Source organism: Salvia splendens, chromosome 2 (assembly GCF_004379255.2).
Source record: "Salvia splendens isolate huo1 chromosome 2, SspV2, whole genome shotgun sequence".
NCBI lineage: Eukaryota > Viridiplantae > Streptophyta > Magnoliopsida > Lamiales > Lamiaceae > Salvia > Salvia splendens.
The window spans coordinates 7,217,316-7,235,035 of NC_056033.1; the positions used below are offsets into that span (position 1 = coordinate 7,217,316).

Sequence of the window (17,720 nt, forward strand, 5' to 3'; positions counted from 1 at the left end):
TTCCTGTATTTATCTCGTAAATTAAATTCCGTATGTTGCTACAATTGTAAATTAAATTTATATAATTGTTATTAGTGATGTAGATAGGCTATGTGAGGGCTATTTGATGTCCAGTTGCATGTCCAGATGATGTGGCAGGAGGATTTTAGTACTGGAGATGTGGTAGTGGGAAGGCTATGTGAGGACTATGGGAGGTCCTAGACAATTGTGGATGCTCTTATCATACCGGTGCAATAGCTTTCAATTTCAGTTGATGTTTGGTATATTAATATGGAGCAGGAGTACTATTTAAGTTTAGATTGAAATTGTTCAAAATATTCTTAATAAATCTCAAGCAAAATAGGAAATGGAAAAATTTAAGGAAAATAAGGTAATTTAAATTAGTTATCATGATTGAATTTTAATGTAGATTAATTAACCCACTTATTGATAGATTTATTCAACAAATCAAAACATTAAAAAAGCGGCGGGCCGAAGAATAACACAAATTAAGAGATAATTAAACTAGTACTACTAAACAAAAGTAAAACTAGGATAATTACCATTATCTAAGCGAAACATAGATTGTTGAATTCCACCGCATTTTCTCTCTTTTGCGTGCTCTACCTAATTTTAAGTATAATGGCCAAAATTGGTCCTGAACATATGCTCATTTTATCATTTTGATCATAAATTTTATCTTTTGAAGTTTTCAAATCGGATCACAATTGGTCCTCCGTCAACAATTCCATTAATATATATCAATCGGCGATTTTAATCCCAATGTTTAGCAATTTAAGTAAATTTTAATTATTTAATCATCAAAATTATTTTTTAAATAAAATCATAAATTATTTATTCCAAATCATAAATTATTTATTCCAAATCATAAATTATTTATTCCAATTTTTAACAAAGTAGCTCTCTCTAATTCAAGTCCACCTTTAAATCATAGAAAAATCATCAAGATAGTTTTTATCACAATCCCTCTTCGAACTCCGCCAAATTGCCACATTCCGCCGCAGCAAAATAAGTTCCACAAAAAATGGAGCACAACCCACCGCCGCCACTACCAAGCCCATTCAACCCGGCCGCGGACCCGACCCAATCGGCCCTCTTCGACTGGTCCGATTTCTTGGATTTCGACGTCGACGAAGCCCTCAGCACCCCTTTCGCCTTCTCCGACCACAGCCAGCAGTCGAAGAGCCTGGCCGCGTCAGGAAGCGGGACCTGAGATTGCCGTGCCCCAATTTCGTGAAGGGCGTGGTCCCGTGCGCGTGCCCTGAACTGGACAAGAAATTGGAGGAGGAGGAGGAGGAGGAGGAGTTCTCCCGGGAAGAAGCGGAGGAAGAAGATGAAAGTGGCGGAGTTTTGAACCCTACTGAATGAAACGACTGTTAAAAATTAGAATAAATAATTTGTGATTTTATTTAACAAAATAATTTTGATGATTAAATAATTAAAAATTGCTTAAGTTGGTCAAAATTGTAATTAAAATCGCCGACGGTTAAATATTAACGGAATTGTTAACGGATGACTAATTGTTATCCGATTTAAAATGAACAGGACAAAAAAATTTAAAATATAAAGTTTAAGACCAAAATAATAAAATAAACATAGGTTCAGAACCAATTTTGGTATTTACTCTAATTTTAATTTAAAAACTCCACCGGCAATCAACCTTTGGTAATGGATTTATCTCATATTTAATGATTGAACCCACCCTTCTCCCTCTACCCATAAAAATATATTGGAGTACAATATTTATTTTTTTAATTTCATAAAAATATATATTTATATTTATGAAAAACTATCATAACTCATTACTTATATAAATCAATTTATTTATAATTTATACCATTATGATCCAATATTACAACTCATTACACACTACTAATAATGTAAAGTCTCATTGTCCTTTTTAATTACCCTTCTCCTATTATCAAACTAAACTGTAGCAATGTAGGCACTACTTATCAACAGATTCCGAATGTTAAATTTCAAATAAGTCAGACGACCATCGCCCGAGTAGCATTATAATTAAAAATAATCTTACCATTTTTAGAAAATAAAACAAATGGAGTACTATATTAACGCGGTGAGATTACAACAAATATAATGTAGTAATGTACCATGATTATAATTTATAGACTTCAATAAATCATCAGACCACTCGTATGACTTATGAGTCCATAGCAAAGCAAATTCGAGCTCGAGATTTAAGAAAGCATTCAACAACTATATATATTAACATTACACTTACAGTCACTCTAACGTTGAAAGAGAGAAGCATTGTGGAAGGTACCTCTTGAAATTCGAAAATTCTCAAAACTCAAAAGAGAGGATCAACATATAAACAACTTATATATATAACTTCATATTAGTTTCTCACCAACCTAAGCTGTTCTTGGAGATCAAACTTTCTGTCTTCGGCTCCTCCTTAGCTAAATAGTGGAGAAAACACCAAAGGAAGAATTTAGAAGTCACGGCAGCAGCCAAATAGTTAGACGAATTGTAAGAGAAACAAAAGCAGCACAGCAAATATATGTTTGAATTGCCTTCTTATCAGTGTACCGAATAAAATCATAGTTATTTATTCAGTTGTAGTTTCGTTTTTATCCAAAAGCCAAACTAAAGAACTGAAACTAATGTTACCTGGTTTCCATTCGAATCGATGACTTCAGAGCTCGCTGTTCCAATGGGGTCGTGAAATTGCTTAGTTCTTTTCGCTGTGAGCAAAGAGGTGTGGGATTGAGTGAACTTTTGGTTTGAATACAATGTAGCATGCAATAAGTAATGAGTTCTACGCATAAAAATGTAGCAGTATATTATTACCAGCCTGAGAAGCCTTTCTGATGATGAGGTCTCTTTTCTTTGGCAAGTTTGCTTCACGTGCGTGTGAATCAAGGTTTTCTGCTTCAGCGTTAGCAGTAGAACTGCTGCTTTGAACACTGTATAGTAGAGGAGAAGCTAATAATTATTCATCTTTTTAGTTATGGGAAGTTTTCACTATGTCAAGAAAATTGAACGCCACAACATGTAAAAAGGCTAGTTATAACTTTCGAAATCACTGTGTCCCCATAAAGATAGCTACTATACATTTTTAGTGAAAGATGAGCTAGCACAAGGAACAGTGCCCTGAAATGCTGTCTTACAAGTCTGATAAGTGCAAGTTGGACCTGAAAATTCTTGACGTACCAATTTTGGATTTGACTTAAGGATAAAAAGAAATGTCATCAATCGAAATGCAGCAAACTATTACACATTTTCAACATATCTTTGGGGCTTTATTCCATTCAGTACGAAAACTGGAAGTGAGTAAAGTTTAAGTATCACGGAAAGGATAGATGTTTTGACTTTTGATTGCTGCCGTTATCGCCAGAGTTGGTAAATATTCAGCAGAAAAGGGAATAGTGTATATCACAGAGAGAAACATTATACCAATCAGAAATGGAAAGACAATAGGCAACCATATTGTTGAAATAAAAGTTTCATGGTTAAGACCTCACCAGTTGTGTGTTAGGGGATCATCCAAATCCTGTAGCAATAAGTCGTTATTAAGCAGTATTCTTGTCGTAAAGCAAGGCAGATGATAATGCACAATAGCATACGGATTAACAGGTTTTCACGGAAGCAACATCGTACTATAGTCAGAGCAAGCTAGTAATTTAGATGAAATCAGAAAATACCTACTTCAACAATATTAAAGGAAAAACATTTATTATATATAAAAAATTGTATTAAATCCCCTAAAATTTATTTGTAAAGGGGTGTATGTGAACAAAAGTTAGCTAAGGCTAGAAAGGCAGTTGAATTAACTTGTTAGGACCCATGGCTACAGACCTGCTTTACAGATCTGATAATTAATGCACCATATATTACCTAACTACGAGTACTAGCTTAACGCTTTAAGTACATAAACTCAAGGCATATCACTTATATCAATTATCAAGGTATTCCTTAATGCTAATAAATAAACTTAAGAGTTTACACAGAGACAATTCTATTGTCCTAGCAGCTAGAGCTTGTTTCTGTTGGGGTTGAGGCCCATCTAGGAGAACATTGTTCTCTATAATTTGACTACTGGCACTGGATGAGGAAAAACACAATTGGTCTTATTTTATTTATGAGGAGTATCTCCACCGTGTTTACATGATGACGTGTATTTAAGAGGTGCTTGACTAGAAAGGCAATTCAGAAAGGGAATGATAATAATTGCAATTGGACGACTTCCAATCGCCTCCATCTTCAAGGGTGTGGCAGAAATGGATAAATCAAAATATAAGTTAAATAGACATTTCTAGTTACTAAATATTTTCCATTCCAAAACCATCAATCAAGCACCCTTTTAAATAACATGTGAAGTTTTTCAACTTATAGTAAGAGGAATGAGGAAGTGGTATTTTACCTGTTGAATGCTCTTGGTGGAATCGAAACTGTCCTCAATAACAGAAAAGCAGCTGCATCAAAATTTGAAGTCAGTTTTTAATGCACAAACCATATGCTCCATAACTAAGATTATTTAACCACAGAAATTCTCACCATTCTTCAGTGGGAGTGCAAGTTTTAGTATGTTTCCTGGCTAATCCTCCATCATTGCTTTCAATACTCTCTATAATCTAATGAAAGACAAAAATCAATGACGAGCAAAACATTTGAAAGCATTTTTATCGTGATTCATGAAGTTAAAATCACCTTAGGCATAACATGATCCACTTGGTCACTGGCTGTTGATCCAGATGGCTCAGCAGGAATGCTGTCTGTTTTATTAATTAAATCTTTGTTTCTAGGACAACTTGCAACAAATTCATCACCAGGCAATGAAGATTTTGACATAGAATCACAATAGTCTGAGGGAGTGGCATCCAGTTCTTTACAAGCATCTGTTTTGCCGTCCAGTACAACAGTTCGAAGAAGGGAGGGCATGGTTAGGTTTTGCTGTCCTCTTGTATCAGCTTCACAATTGGAAGTATCAGACTGTTCCTTTTCTATTTCGAGCTCAACAACCTGTGCTTTAGTATTTTCCATCAACAATACCTCTTTGTTACTATATGCAGGATTCGGTTTGATGTGTCTAGTGCCACTTGGTCGTAAAGAATTCTCAGTAAACTGATGGTTTTGCTTGGTCCCAGTGGTACCAATCTAAGGAAAAGAAACCATTATTAGTAATATTAAAAAGTACCACGATACAGATGAAGTAAGAAATGGTAGGGACTAATGGTTCATACACGTACCAGAAAAACCTCAGTTTTGAGGCTCGAAACCAAATTCTTAGTAAAGCTTGGATTAGCTTTGCAGAAGATCGAAGAGTAGGGATTAGCCTGCAGAAGTAGATCGTTAAATGGCATCAGGAGAAAACAGGTCTTTAAATGCCATACAGAAGCATCAGTAAGAAACTTGCCTCTCTCATATTCGTAGCACCATTTTTATATAGTGATGATGGAAGTAGAACAACGGCATGAGTATGGCCGAGAGGTGTGATTTTGGTATTTAGAGAGTCAAAAATAGAGAGTCCCACGTCTGCTAAAAGACGCAGCTTCTACAGTGAAGACAGACATGAAGAGAACAGTGAGGAGTTATTTATACAATACCATGGTAAATCAATTACTAGACAGTAGAGTAATTACCGGAGTCATTTGAGCATCAATAGCATCCTCCGCCTTCTTCAATGCGCTAAAAATACTTCGCAAGTTGTGATCAACTAAATTTCCGGTCACTAGTGACTGCATAGTGACAAAGAGTGGACTGCCCAAAGAGGTGTAGAGGAAATTAGGGGAAATAAACAGAAAATTCTATAGATGTTTATTGTTGTGGCCAACATTACCAGATAAGAAGCTAATAGTACCTCATAAACTCAGCATATATCTTTGCATCTTCACAGTCAGGAGCAGGGAAATTACGGTCATGTGCAAGAACATGTATCAAAAACATAATTAGGCATGAAGAGTGAGTAGCTGCTCCTTCCTTAGTGATGGTTTCACGGATTTGAACTCTTTTACCATATTCACGAATAAATCCTTCCATATATTTTAGGGCCTGAAGAATATGATCAAGCAGAGAAGCCACATATTTAGTCTATAGGTTAATGAGATCGTGACAAGTTAACCATAGGGCAAATAACAAGAACTTACGTTACAGCGCAAATCTTCAAGAGGATCTAAAGCAACAAAAGATAAGGCACACGCATATCTGATGGGCACAGCGTGACATAGCAACAACTTGTGTAGTTTGCTAGTAAACGATCTGCGAACAATTGGAGAAGGATCCTATCCAAAATAAACAGTTACTCATATCAAACCAGTTGTAAGCTTACATCAGAAGCTAGATCATATTTGGTAAGGGTCCTATCCAAAATAAACAGTTACTGAAATTAAACCAGTTGTAAGCTAACATCAGAAGCTAGAACATATTTCATATTTAGTATAAATCTTTTTATGATTCAGAAACTAAACCTCATATCATTGCTATGGTATATCCAACATCTAAGCGAAGGTCCCTAAACAATCACTTAGTGGAAAAGAAAGTGATTAAGCAATCACAACTAGGAGGCTCCAGAAGAGGGCAAATAGTTTGGAGAATGTCCCACTTTGTTTTTCTTTTGGATGGAGATATAGGATAAATTTGGACAAGTTTCAATAACCAGTGATAATGTTGGTAGAGACTGAAGATTAGAGAAGCAACGTGGATTTCAACTGCGGGAGGATCTAAGGATTTTTCTGTGAATGGCATCACAAGAAATTGAAGCTTAATGTTTCACAATAAAGGTTCTCTTTTTGTGAATGGACGATTCTATTTTGTTAATGAAAACAATGTGCTTATGATAAAGAAAAAATCAAAATGTGCTTCCAAATCATTAAACAGACTCTATAGCAGCTACTATTCTTTTGAGGATGCAACCAAGACTAGTAAAATAATCACCAACATTCAGTTTACATCACTACAAAGAAACTTTTGAGTGATTAACTGAGCTACTTTAGACCTACGAGAAAAGGACGAGAGCCCAAGGAGCAGAAAGAATATGAAAGACTGCAGTGTTGGACTACAGATATGTTGGTGATGTGGGGATATGTTGGTGATGCGGGGATATGTTGGTGATGTGGGGATATGTAGCCACTGTATTTCTTGGCACATAGAGAGTGAAAAAATCTTGTTAGGAATCAGAAAGGCATTTGGAAGTTTATAACCGAAGATTCATTCTTGCGTATAACCAGTATTCTAAACTAACTTGGAGAAGTTTTAATGAGAATAATCCCATGCACAACTGTATAAAGGAGGATGAGATCATGAGAAATCATTCTCTCAACTCCATGAGTTATTCTATTTCCACAAGTCATAAATTAGCTGATGAAAAATGATACGTTAAGGAGAAATCAACTACTTTGTCTTCCTGCATTGAACGAAGCAAGACAGCATGCTGGGCATTCACAAGAAGAAAGAAAACAAGGAAGAGAATTGAGCAATTGAAAATCAGGATGCTAAAAAAACTCATTATCATAACTAATGATTCACTTGGATAATACTCCCTCCGTCCCACTCTAAGTGAGTGTTTTGTGAGTTAAGTGGATAGAAAATAAAGTAGAGAGATGATGTTTCTATTAGAAGAAATGTGTCATATAGAGTGGAACATCCCAAAAAGGAAAATCTGTCACTAGTGAGACAGAGGGAGTAGTAGACAATTTGAACAGATGCTATAGCTGCAGTGACTTGCATCCTCATTCCACATCCTCGCGTTTATTATTATTATTAAGTTGTATATTATCTCAAGTTCTACTGACCTTGGCCAATAATACTGTTAAGCGGAATATCTCTGGAGAAATATGCAAATCCCATTTCCTTGAAAGCCGAAGAACAGACTTGGCTGCAGCTAATCGGATAAAAGCCTCATCTCTTCCACTGAAAACCAAATATATAAATGATGATGATTGCAAAGCAAAAGGTAAGAGATATGGCTGAGAAAGGCCACATTAATGACTTTCACTAAAGCTTATGTACTTAAATAATCCCTGAAAATCAGAAATTCACCGGAATAATGAAAGGTAATAATAGGTAAGTGGTTGCGCTAATAATATGCAAGTGATAAAATATGGAGTAATAAGTACAGTGTTACCATAATGAAATAAAGCAGCCTAACAAAACCAACCAGAGCCCTGATAGATAAAATTAAAAAGCATGCTAAAGCTGAGGATACCATCAGTAGATCCTACAATTAAGTTTTGGTCAAGAAAGTCCACCAAATTTATCTCTCTATTTTGATCAACATAATGATCATTTCAATAAAAGAATCTCGTTGTATTGAAGGAAAATAATGTCAGAGACAGCCGTTCACTTTCACAAAAGATTAAAATTATTCAAATTAATTAAGAAAACTAATGCATGCACATCTGTAAACTGAAGAAAAGAACATGAATGGGGATCCAGCCCAGACCCCAAGTGAGTGAAAAACTAGAGACCAAATGAAGCTTTCTTAAATCTTGTTTGATATGTTTAGTAGTTCGGCCTGAATCAGATTAAATGATTTTGATCAGAGATTGTTAACTGAGGCCATATACACTTTGACATTATATACGGGGTTAATGCCCTCACCATTGGATGCAGCCAGCAGACAACTGATGATTTTGTAGCATCTGCTTGATAATCTCAAGCAAAAAACTGAATGGACGACGACCATGACATGCATTTTTATGGGGTAAAAAGCTCCTCACAATTGTTTTAAGCCCATAAACCTGCGAAAGAAGATTTGTTTTATATGTATAAATAATAAATAATTGGAATATGAGAAGAAAGATCCTCAATTTTTCCATCTTTTGGGGGGGTCACAGAAATTGATAGTTTGACGGGGGGCTCCATAGTAATTTCATAATGGGGCAGATTAGTAACAATATCAATAACGATTTAGTTTGTGGTATAAATTAAACAAATATTGAGCAAATATAATATCACGATGAAACAAAACTGAAAATATCAGGAAGCTGTAGTGGAAACTATTTTTTTCTAGATCGTAATATCCATCTATAATTTTGTAAAATTATGATCGAAAGTTCCACACACTCCAATGATTTCAACCTTGAAACATGACATCAAGTCACCACCTGAAAAGAAACCGCTATGGGTGAAGTTTTGAAAGTTGTAAAGCTAAATGAAACTCTGCTTCTTCTTCTAACTTCTAAATGCCGTAAAGATACACTTGCTGTTATAATGCTAACATGAATCTGTTATTGAGAACATTTTGCACACACTGATTTTTCTTAGAAGAGCTTACCTTAAATTCACAAACACTGCAACAAGTTGAAGTCTCAAGATCCTTTGAAGCAAGAGCCTAATCACAAGGAGACCCAAAAGACAAGTAGTCACCACGGATTTTTTATACAAGTTCATAAAGAATTGAGTGAGAACATTTAAGGCAATCAAGGAGAGGTTTACATCATTTTGTTGAAATATTTTCTCAAGGATGTAATTTGTAATCACTTTTTCTTGAGATTCAAATGTTGAGATGGAATATTGTGCCAGACAGCCCAAGGACTGCAAAACAGTAGGAACATTCTTTCCACTCTGTAGAGAATCCACTAATATCTAGTACCAAAAAAAGAACATTCAGTCCAATGGTATAAGCAGAATCGAGCATTTGGAAAACATTTCTGACATAAGAACCACATAAGATAATGAAGCCCCACACGCATATTACAGAAATTTTAGCATCAAGCAATACTTATCAGCAATAGGTAAGAACACCAGGTGTTTAACCTTGCAAAGTTGAGGGTAAATGAATTGCTCAGAGGTATCAACTAAAGCACATATTGCAGTGACAGCAAGTTTAGACTGTGAACGAGTTCCCTCTATAGATACTTTCTCCAGGGAAGGGTATATATCACTGCACAGAAAGGAAACAAATTCAAACTGATGAGATGGTCACATGCATAAAAGTAAAGAAAAAACTTTAACTTATAGTGTCTTGAAAGTTGAAAGTATATGTGGACGGGATAATAGGGAAGTTCTTCGACAACTAGTTGTCTATTACTTTAGCTATGTCTGATCTTTAATCAATACCAATGCAGATGAACTATTTATACTTGAAAAGCATTATGCAAATTTTACTTTAAAATAAAATTTACATCAGTTTGTGTACCAAGATGCAAAAGGAGGTAATTGCATAGCAAGATCCTCAAAAATGTCCTACTGCAGTTCACACAATTGTTTGTAGAAAATAGTAGAGATAACCAAACAACATGCCGCTGATCCCCTTCAAATCCATGTTTTAGAAACAATTGTTAAGATAGTAGTTTATTTGAAAGCTTTACCTGAGCTTAACAGGCATATGACACCCCTCTCTAGCTAATATCTCAATCAATTGTTCATTAAAAGGAATCTCCCCTTCGAGTATCAATTGCTGGAACTTTGTCTCTGATCCTTTAAGTAGCGAGGGGAAGGCACCGATGATTGTCTAAGCCAAAGAAAACATGATGCCTTAATCACCTCTGCAGAAAACTATATAAAAAACATTTAAAATATGATTCATTTAGGCTAATTCATAGATAAGACAATCTTACCAGAAGAAGCTGTGTGTGGTAATTTTTTAAGTGTTGTTCTTCTGCGTCTTCACTTGATAGACAATCTAAAATATAGTGGACGTGCTCAAATCCAATTATATTATAGGCACACTTTCTAAAAAGTAGATGAAAGAATTCAGAAAGTGCTTTCTGTCCCTCAAGCTCTTTCAAATATACATCCTGCAAATAGGATTTCGCAGCAGCTTAGATATTGTAAAACTGCGTAGACAACATATAAAGGAAGCGAGAGAGGTCAATCAAGTGAAGTAATTTTGAAATGATAGCATAAGATGGAACAATCTCACAAATAAAAGGCATTCTGAGAAGTTAAGATCCAATTTCTACAAGTTGTTCACAAAGTAATCCTTAAACTCTCCCACTTTGATCTTCAACCCCCAGAAATAATCCAAAAAAGTCCTCAACATCTTTAAATATTGACAAGAAAATCTGCATCTTTTTCTTTAGTTGGAAACAAGAAGTTGTGCTGGCTTTACTAACAGGTCATTTCCAAACAAAAGTGATAACATTCTAGCTAAAAGTACCAACTCCATCTCTAGCAGTCTAGCTGCATCTGAAACCAAAGAAAAAAGGCTTAAGTCCCACAAAGGAACCTCAAACTTAATCTTATCCCAAATCCTCTTCTAAAGATACTCATAATCCTCAAAATCTTGTATGTTCCTTTAAAGACACAGTAACTAGCGAAGAGCTAGAAATGACCCAGCATAACACTTTACTCCTTTTGCATACAGTAAGTAGTCATGTAATTGCCGAGTCTGATATCATAAGATAGACAAAACCATTTAAGATGAGAGGCTTCTTAACTGCACAAGAATGAAATGAAATGATATCACACAACAACTATGAAAGGTAATCAATGTATTGGACCAACCTTTATAGTGTCAAAGTCAACTGCATTTTCTTTTAGAAACTCCTCTACCACACTAAAAAGTCGATTATCTCTGAGTTCCTTAAGTTTCTGAAAACAATCTTTTGCTTTGGCAGGAAACTGAAAGCATGAGGACATTTTGACAACCAGTGCCTCTATATCTCTTTCAGTTTCTCCGGGACCAGTATCCTACAAGACAACATCTATGTCAAATTGTCAATATATTTGAAAACTACATATACAATATGTATTTGTGTATGTATATGCGGAACAATGTTGCAAATAGTTCTACTTACTAGTAATCCTGTCCAAAAACCCTACAATTTCATAAATCAATAATAAAGAAATTGATGATAATGAAGAATTAGAGTGGTAATAGCTGTCCTGGCCTGTTTGATGTATATAGATTAGAGAATTTAATGGAAGAAATCAATCATAAGATGCTACAAGTAACTTATCACACATGCATGATGGCAACCTAGCAGAGTAAAATATAAGTTTCATTATTAAATCAATCCGGAAAATGTAGGCAAATTGAAAGCTTTCCTAACGGGCATTGGGAATACAGGAAAGGATATCATAACTTCAAGGTCAGATAATGATATTAAACTTGAGACTACTCTAAACACATAGCATAATATATGCTTTGCCTGGAAGTACAACTTCAAGGGCAAATCATCCACTTCTCCATCTCTGAATCAGATCATCTCATCATAAACACGTAAAAATCACTGTCAATGTTATCACCTCCAAAAAATTGTCCAGAATATGCAAGAATCAGATCCTTCTCACAAATCTGGTTCAACTGACATAATATTTAACATTTCTTGTGCTAACAATAGCAATTATTAGAATTTCAGTGTACGTTGATGCCATTTATAGGCTACCACCACAAGGATAGTATGTATACAAACTTTTGGAAAACTTAACTTGCAGAGAGAAATGTTGGAGAAAGGTTATTAATTACATTTTGGAATCGACCATAACAATTTGACTTTACAAATGCATGTTCTGTCTGAGATTTCAAGTCATGCAGTCACTAAGGATTGGAAGGAGACATCAGACCCTTGAGTCCATCTCTCCAAATGAAAGACAATTGTTTTTTAACTAAGAAACAAGCATATTGAAAAGAGTTAAGGAAAATCACTTTGGTCAACTTCATTTTATACCTCTGTTCTTCTGCATAGGTCCAAATAATGCTTCAGTCCCTCCCTTAACCTGAAATACAAATAGATTTTGAAACTTATAGTTGAAAACTTCAAAAAAAAGAATGAAATTGATTTAATAAGACACCTCCGTTTTTGTGAAAGAATAGTTTTCAGTGCCCTAAGATGAGGAGGCTTGAAGTGCGAAAATATAGATATCCAATGCTTGGTCTTTTCCTCAATTGAAAGATGCGCAGGAAACAAATCCACTAGCACAAGATCCATTGCCTGGGGCCTGGTATTTAATTGAAAACCTTTCCATTATGGGAAATGAACAAAGTGATTGGCTTATTTTAATACGAATATGTACGAACCTGAACTCCTGGCAGTCTTTCTCATAACAAAGCATCAATAATTTGCAAGGAATTTCTTCAATTTTTTCATTGAAAGAGGTGATGTGTGCAGCAAGCCTTGAGCAGTATTCCTGATATAGTTCTACCAACTTTTCAAAGGCTTTACTTCTGACCGAAACCTTGAAGTTGAAGTGAAAAATTAGAAAACGGGAAGACACAACAAAAGCTTATAGCTAAACACCCTTAGAAGAAAAAGAAACCTTCTTGTCCCGAAGTCTTTCGGAAGCTTGAGCTATTAAATCTGAGGATATGTGATTCAAGTTAGTCTTGGCTAGTTCGCACACCACGTTCACTGCTTCCATTCTCACTTTGTCATCATGATCTAACAGCCGACACCCAATGGCATCTTGAAATTCATTCAAAGATTAAAGATCAGAGAGTGGAAAAATTAGCAGCAACATGCAAGCGCTTACGATCGGTTTATGATAGCTTACTGAAGAGTGTCTCAAGTGAATCCCTCCCAGATAGATTAGTGACGTACAATGCTTTAGCAGAAGAAAGAGCAGTAAGCCTCACTTCTGCAGACTTGTCTGAGAATCTATTCAGCAACTCAGCCAAGACACATGGATATTCCCGTGCAATGTTTTTCCCTTGCAACATTAGGAGCTTTTTTATTAGATTAAGAACCTTAATCCGGACATCAACCTGATCAGTCTGCAAGTTACATTGACCCCAATGAGATTATAAGGTAAACAGAATTAAATATAGAAAAATGGCCGTCATGATGATGATAATAATAATAATAATAATAATAATAATAATAAAACAATAATAATAATGGCAAGTGCAACATCAGGACCGATGTTCAAGCTCACTGTCTTTTACAAGGAAAAAAGCAGCAAAATATAAAATTCAAGCAGTGAACAATTATACAGCACAACTGAGATAGAATGAGCAGTGAAAGAACTACAAACCAGTAATTCATGGGTCAAATGAGGTATGACAGAGAGAAGCAACTCTGGAGCAACTTGGTAGATTTCAAGTATAATTTCATGGTAAGCTTCTTTAATTGGACTCCCAACTGCATCTCTATCCAATATGCATGATGTCAAGAACTGACATACATAGCACTTCAACTTTTCACTAGAATTTTGTACAACAGAAGCAGCTAGCCGATAAGGAGCAGATGATGCAGCCTAAGGAGCATAAGAGCAAAGAAAAAAAAACTAAATATTAATTAAAGTGCCATTTCGGAAGAAAATGCAGTAGTAATGACTAATGACAACAAAAATTGAAACTTTAAGGTTACCTTCTTCTCCTTAATAATATTCCGTAAAATCACATCTAACAGTGGTTGAAATGTATTCCTTTCAAGAGGATTAGGATCTGTCTCCACATTCTCTGCCAAGATGCTTGTGATGATTGATGAAACTGAATCAATCAAACTTTGAGGATGATCCTCCCTACAAGTAAAGTATAATGCAGCATAAAATTTTCAAATATCTTAGCTTACATGCGTGCTATAATCTTAAGAATGCTAGACCAGCAAAAATGGATTTTCAAGAGGACTGCCTCACATGATAGTATGGAAAAGTTTCTGCGTGAAAGTTTACAAATAGAGCGTTTGCGGAAAAGAAATAAACAATTTGTTGATTTAGGATTGAAAGCATTAGACAGATATATGTTAAAATATATAATAGTCAAATCATCCCACTGCAGTGATCAAATAAAGTTAGCAGATTCGAGTTTATTATTTTTGGGTGACATTATAACCAAGGGCGTGTCATTGGCAACAATAGGCGAATCCATGATAAGGCTTAAAGTGGCAGCTGCTAAAAAAGTGTAGTCATTCATTTTGATTTTGGCTTAAATTTGATGGTGAAAGTAATTATCTGAACTGAAGAAGAGCCTTGTTTCGAATATATGCATAAAGCAGATATGTGAGACATTTTGAAAAGAATGCTGATAGAATTTAGATCATTCATATTAACAGATCTGCAATTAAAAGAGCGAAATTCCCCTGCTATTTATGCTCCACCTTAGGCTTCTTCTTCAATGTGGGAAAATAGTTTATGAAAGTTTCACCTCGCCTCAAATAGTAAAGTGACGACGAGAACAACAATAATAAGTGTAACACTGAAACCACTTTGTATCTACAAGAGCAATAGAAAGTCACAACTGAAGGAGATGTATGGAAGATGTATTAACTATTTGCATTATTCTAAAATGTTAATTTCTTTTTCCTTTCTTTTTTGGATATGAAACATTTTATTGTAAGTGCACTTAAAAACAAACTTGAAAAGAAAACCACATAATACAGAAAAGAATCCCACATATACTGGAACCGGACTCATTTGCAGTGTTGTAACTCAAATATCACAAATATAACTCCATAACTAAGTTATAGCAATTCACACATCATACTTCAGATGCTAGCTATATCATAAGTTCATAGTCTGGGTTTGATTTCCTAATCCATATTTATTTTGATAATGGTACATGCAGCCATGCAGGAATCATATAATTATGAATTTGATTACTCGAGTTACATGACTGTGTATAATATATCCTTTAATCATAATCATAAACAAACATTGATGAAAGAAATATGCATAACATCAACCAGCATCAGCACAGTGTAAAGAATGGTGGATCAAGGAGGAGGAAAGCAAACCTTATGACACTGAAGAAGCTTTTGAACATTTTGACAACCAAATCTTCGCATCCAGTATCAAGCATTACCAAACAAAACTGCAGTTTATCAACTGTCTCTAATATTTTGGCCCGCGTCCGGAAATATTTGCTGGAGGTGTCGTGAAGCTCCTCAAACATGCGTAAGAGAAATCTAAAAATCTTCTGGAGAAAGACAGAGACCAACCAAACATGTAAGTCTTATGAGGTCATATAACTGATAATATCCATCACAATTTGAAAAAGGCACAACAATATATTTTACCGACGAAACTGCATGGCTAAAAGCAGGATCTGGTGGGAGAACAGGAGCATCTCTGTCTCTTTGGTCAAGCAGGCCTTGCCTCATTCGAGAATTACCAGATGGGTTGACTGAATATTTTTCTGAATCTGACTGCTTTAACTCCATGAATGCACTTGCAGCTTTCTGCATAAAGAATAACACGACATCCTCAGACCTCAACATTCAAGGAAACTGAAAAACAAGTCTCATCAACATATGGCGGGGATAGCCAATCACCATGGGTTACAAATGCTAACTCAGAACGTCTTTAAATGGTAGCCGTAGGAATATTCATCATAAATATCCAACCGCTTAGGTCGACGAATATGCAAAGAATTACAGACACGTAATAACAAAATTTCAAAAAACAAACCTAAGACAGAATCGTGAGATACAAAACAATTTCCCAAGACGCGCCCAGACTCAAATCAAAGAGAATCGCATTACTATTATAATGCTGATGAGAGATTATCAACGCTCACAAACTATAGCAAACAAGCCAACAGTTATCTATCGCATCCCCTTTTCAATATTTTCTGTCTAAAGTCTAAACATATGCAATTCCAAAATTATCAAAATATAAAGGAGGAGAAGGGGCGAAACCAGCAAAATGAGTTGGAATACAGTACAAAAGCTCTTTTACAGGCGTATGGGGGAAATTATTTTTGTTTTACCTTCAGTAGTTTGACGATGACGCTCTCGTCTGGGCAAGCTTCGCCGGTGACGAGTTGGTCGCCGATTTGCTTTAGTAGTTGCTTCGCCGCCTGCTGCTTCTTACGCACCTCCGCCATTTGCACTGCGTGTGTGCACTTTTTGGTTGTTAGTTAGAGAGAGAAATAGTGCTCTGCGTATTACAGTGAAAACTCCCGCCTCTGCAATCGATTGAAAATGACGCTAAGGCCCTGTTTGGTTTGGTGCTGCAAAAATTGGGGAACCGGATGTAAACTTACTAAAAACGGAATTGGCTGATTTTTATAGGGGAAATTGCACCATACGTACAAAATGTTTTACCAATGTTTTCAATTTAGTACAAAATATTTTAAGTTAACATAAATCATACAAAATGTTTAATTAGAGTTTCAAGTTTATACATTCCATTGCATTTTGTTTAACACCGTTAGTTTTATCATTTATGCTCCAACTCTTTGGTAAATTGGAAAAAGAAATTAGGGAAGAAGAAGAAGAGACCGACACCAGTGAGCCATTCTAGAAGATCATCCCTTCCTCCATATGAAAAGCTAATCTAATTGACCAAAAAAATCTACTACAAAATTTGTTTTTTACTTAGAAATTTTTGGTGGGCTTAATCACTCTTCAAGAGACCTTGTAATTCATGGACAACATTGATAACTTGGTACCAAGAATTTTCATTCACTCAATGAATGAGATGATTTTTTCAGTTATTATTGCACAAGCCGTGGCACTAATAGCTGGTACTACTGTTAACCAGACTTTGCATCACAAGTTTAACTTGATGTTGAGTGTGTCTGTCAACATAGTAGTAAAACAATAAAATATGTTGAAGTACATGGAAACAAAGTGTGTATGGCTGTAGAGTTTGATGTTGAGTAAGACAAGGAATGAAGAAAATATGTACTACTCTACTTTGAATTGTTTGAACAATCTGCTTCATTGAAACTAACGGTGTTAAACAAAATGCAATGGAATGTATAAACTTGAAACTCTAATTAAACATTTTGTATGATTTATGCTAACTTAAAACATTTTGTACTAAATTGAAACATTGGTAAAACATTTTGTATGTTCTATACAAATATTTGGGCCATATAAAAAGAATTAACTATATGTAGTTATAACTTATTAGGGGCATTTAGGAAA

General features: G+C 35.2%; 1 protein-coding gene across 3 annotated transcripts; it reads right to left on the reverse strand.

The window, feature by feature from the left end:
• Positions 1-904: 904 nt before the first annotated feature.
• LOC121786256 (sister chromatid cohesion protein pds5-like) lies at positions 905-16,803 on the reverse strand. Of its 3 annotated transcripts, none has more exons than XM_042184866.1 (31): positions 16,556-16,803; positions 15,864-16,025; positions 15,582-15,763; positions 14,217-14,370; positions 13,882-14,103; positions 13,402-13,621; positions 13,168-13,313; positions 12,929-13,086; positions 12,703-12,849; positions 12,579-12,627; positions 11,413-11,598; positions 10,524-10,703; positions 10,275-10,417; positions 9,721-9,847; positions 9,400-9,549; positions 9,239-9,295; positions 8,563-8,702; positions 7,755-7,872; positions 6,111-6,245; positions 5,825-6,015; positions 5,607-5,724; positions 5,381-5,518; positions 5,214-5,300; positions 4,675-5,121; positions 4,522-4,598; positions 4,388-4,439; positions 3,489-3,517; positions 2,815-2,930; positions 2,635-2,708; positions 2,376-2,423; positions 905-1,357 (listed from the first exon to the last, which is right to left on the reverse strand). In XM_042184866.1, the coding sequence occupies exons 1-30, from the start codon at positions 16,670-16,672 to the stop codon at positions 2,394-2,396; spliced, it is 4,152 nt and encodes a 1,383-aa protein (XP_042040800.1). In that variant the 5' UTR covers positions 16,673-16,803; the 3' UTR covers positions 905-1,357; positions 2,376-2,393. The 3 variants fall into 3 exon arrangements, with proteins under 3 accessions (XP_042040800.1, XP_042040806.1, XP_042040794.1); XM_042184872.1 differs by having other exon boundaries at positions 905-1,360; XM_042184860.1 differs by lacking the exon at positions 905-1,357 and having other exon boundaries at positions 2,162-2,423.
• Between the last annotated feature and the right edge of the window lie 917 nt (positions 16,804-17,720).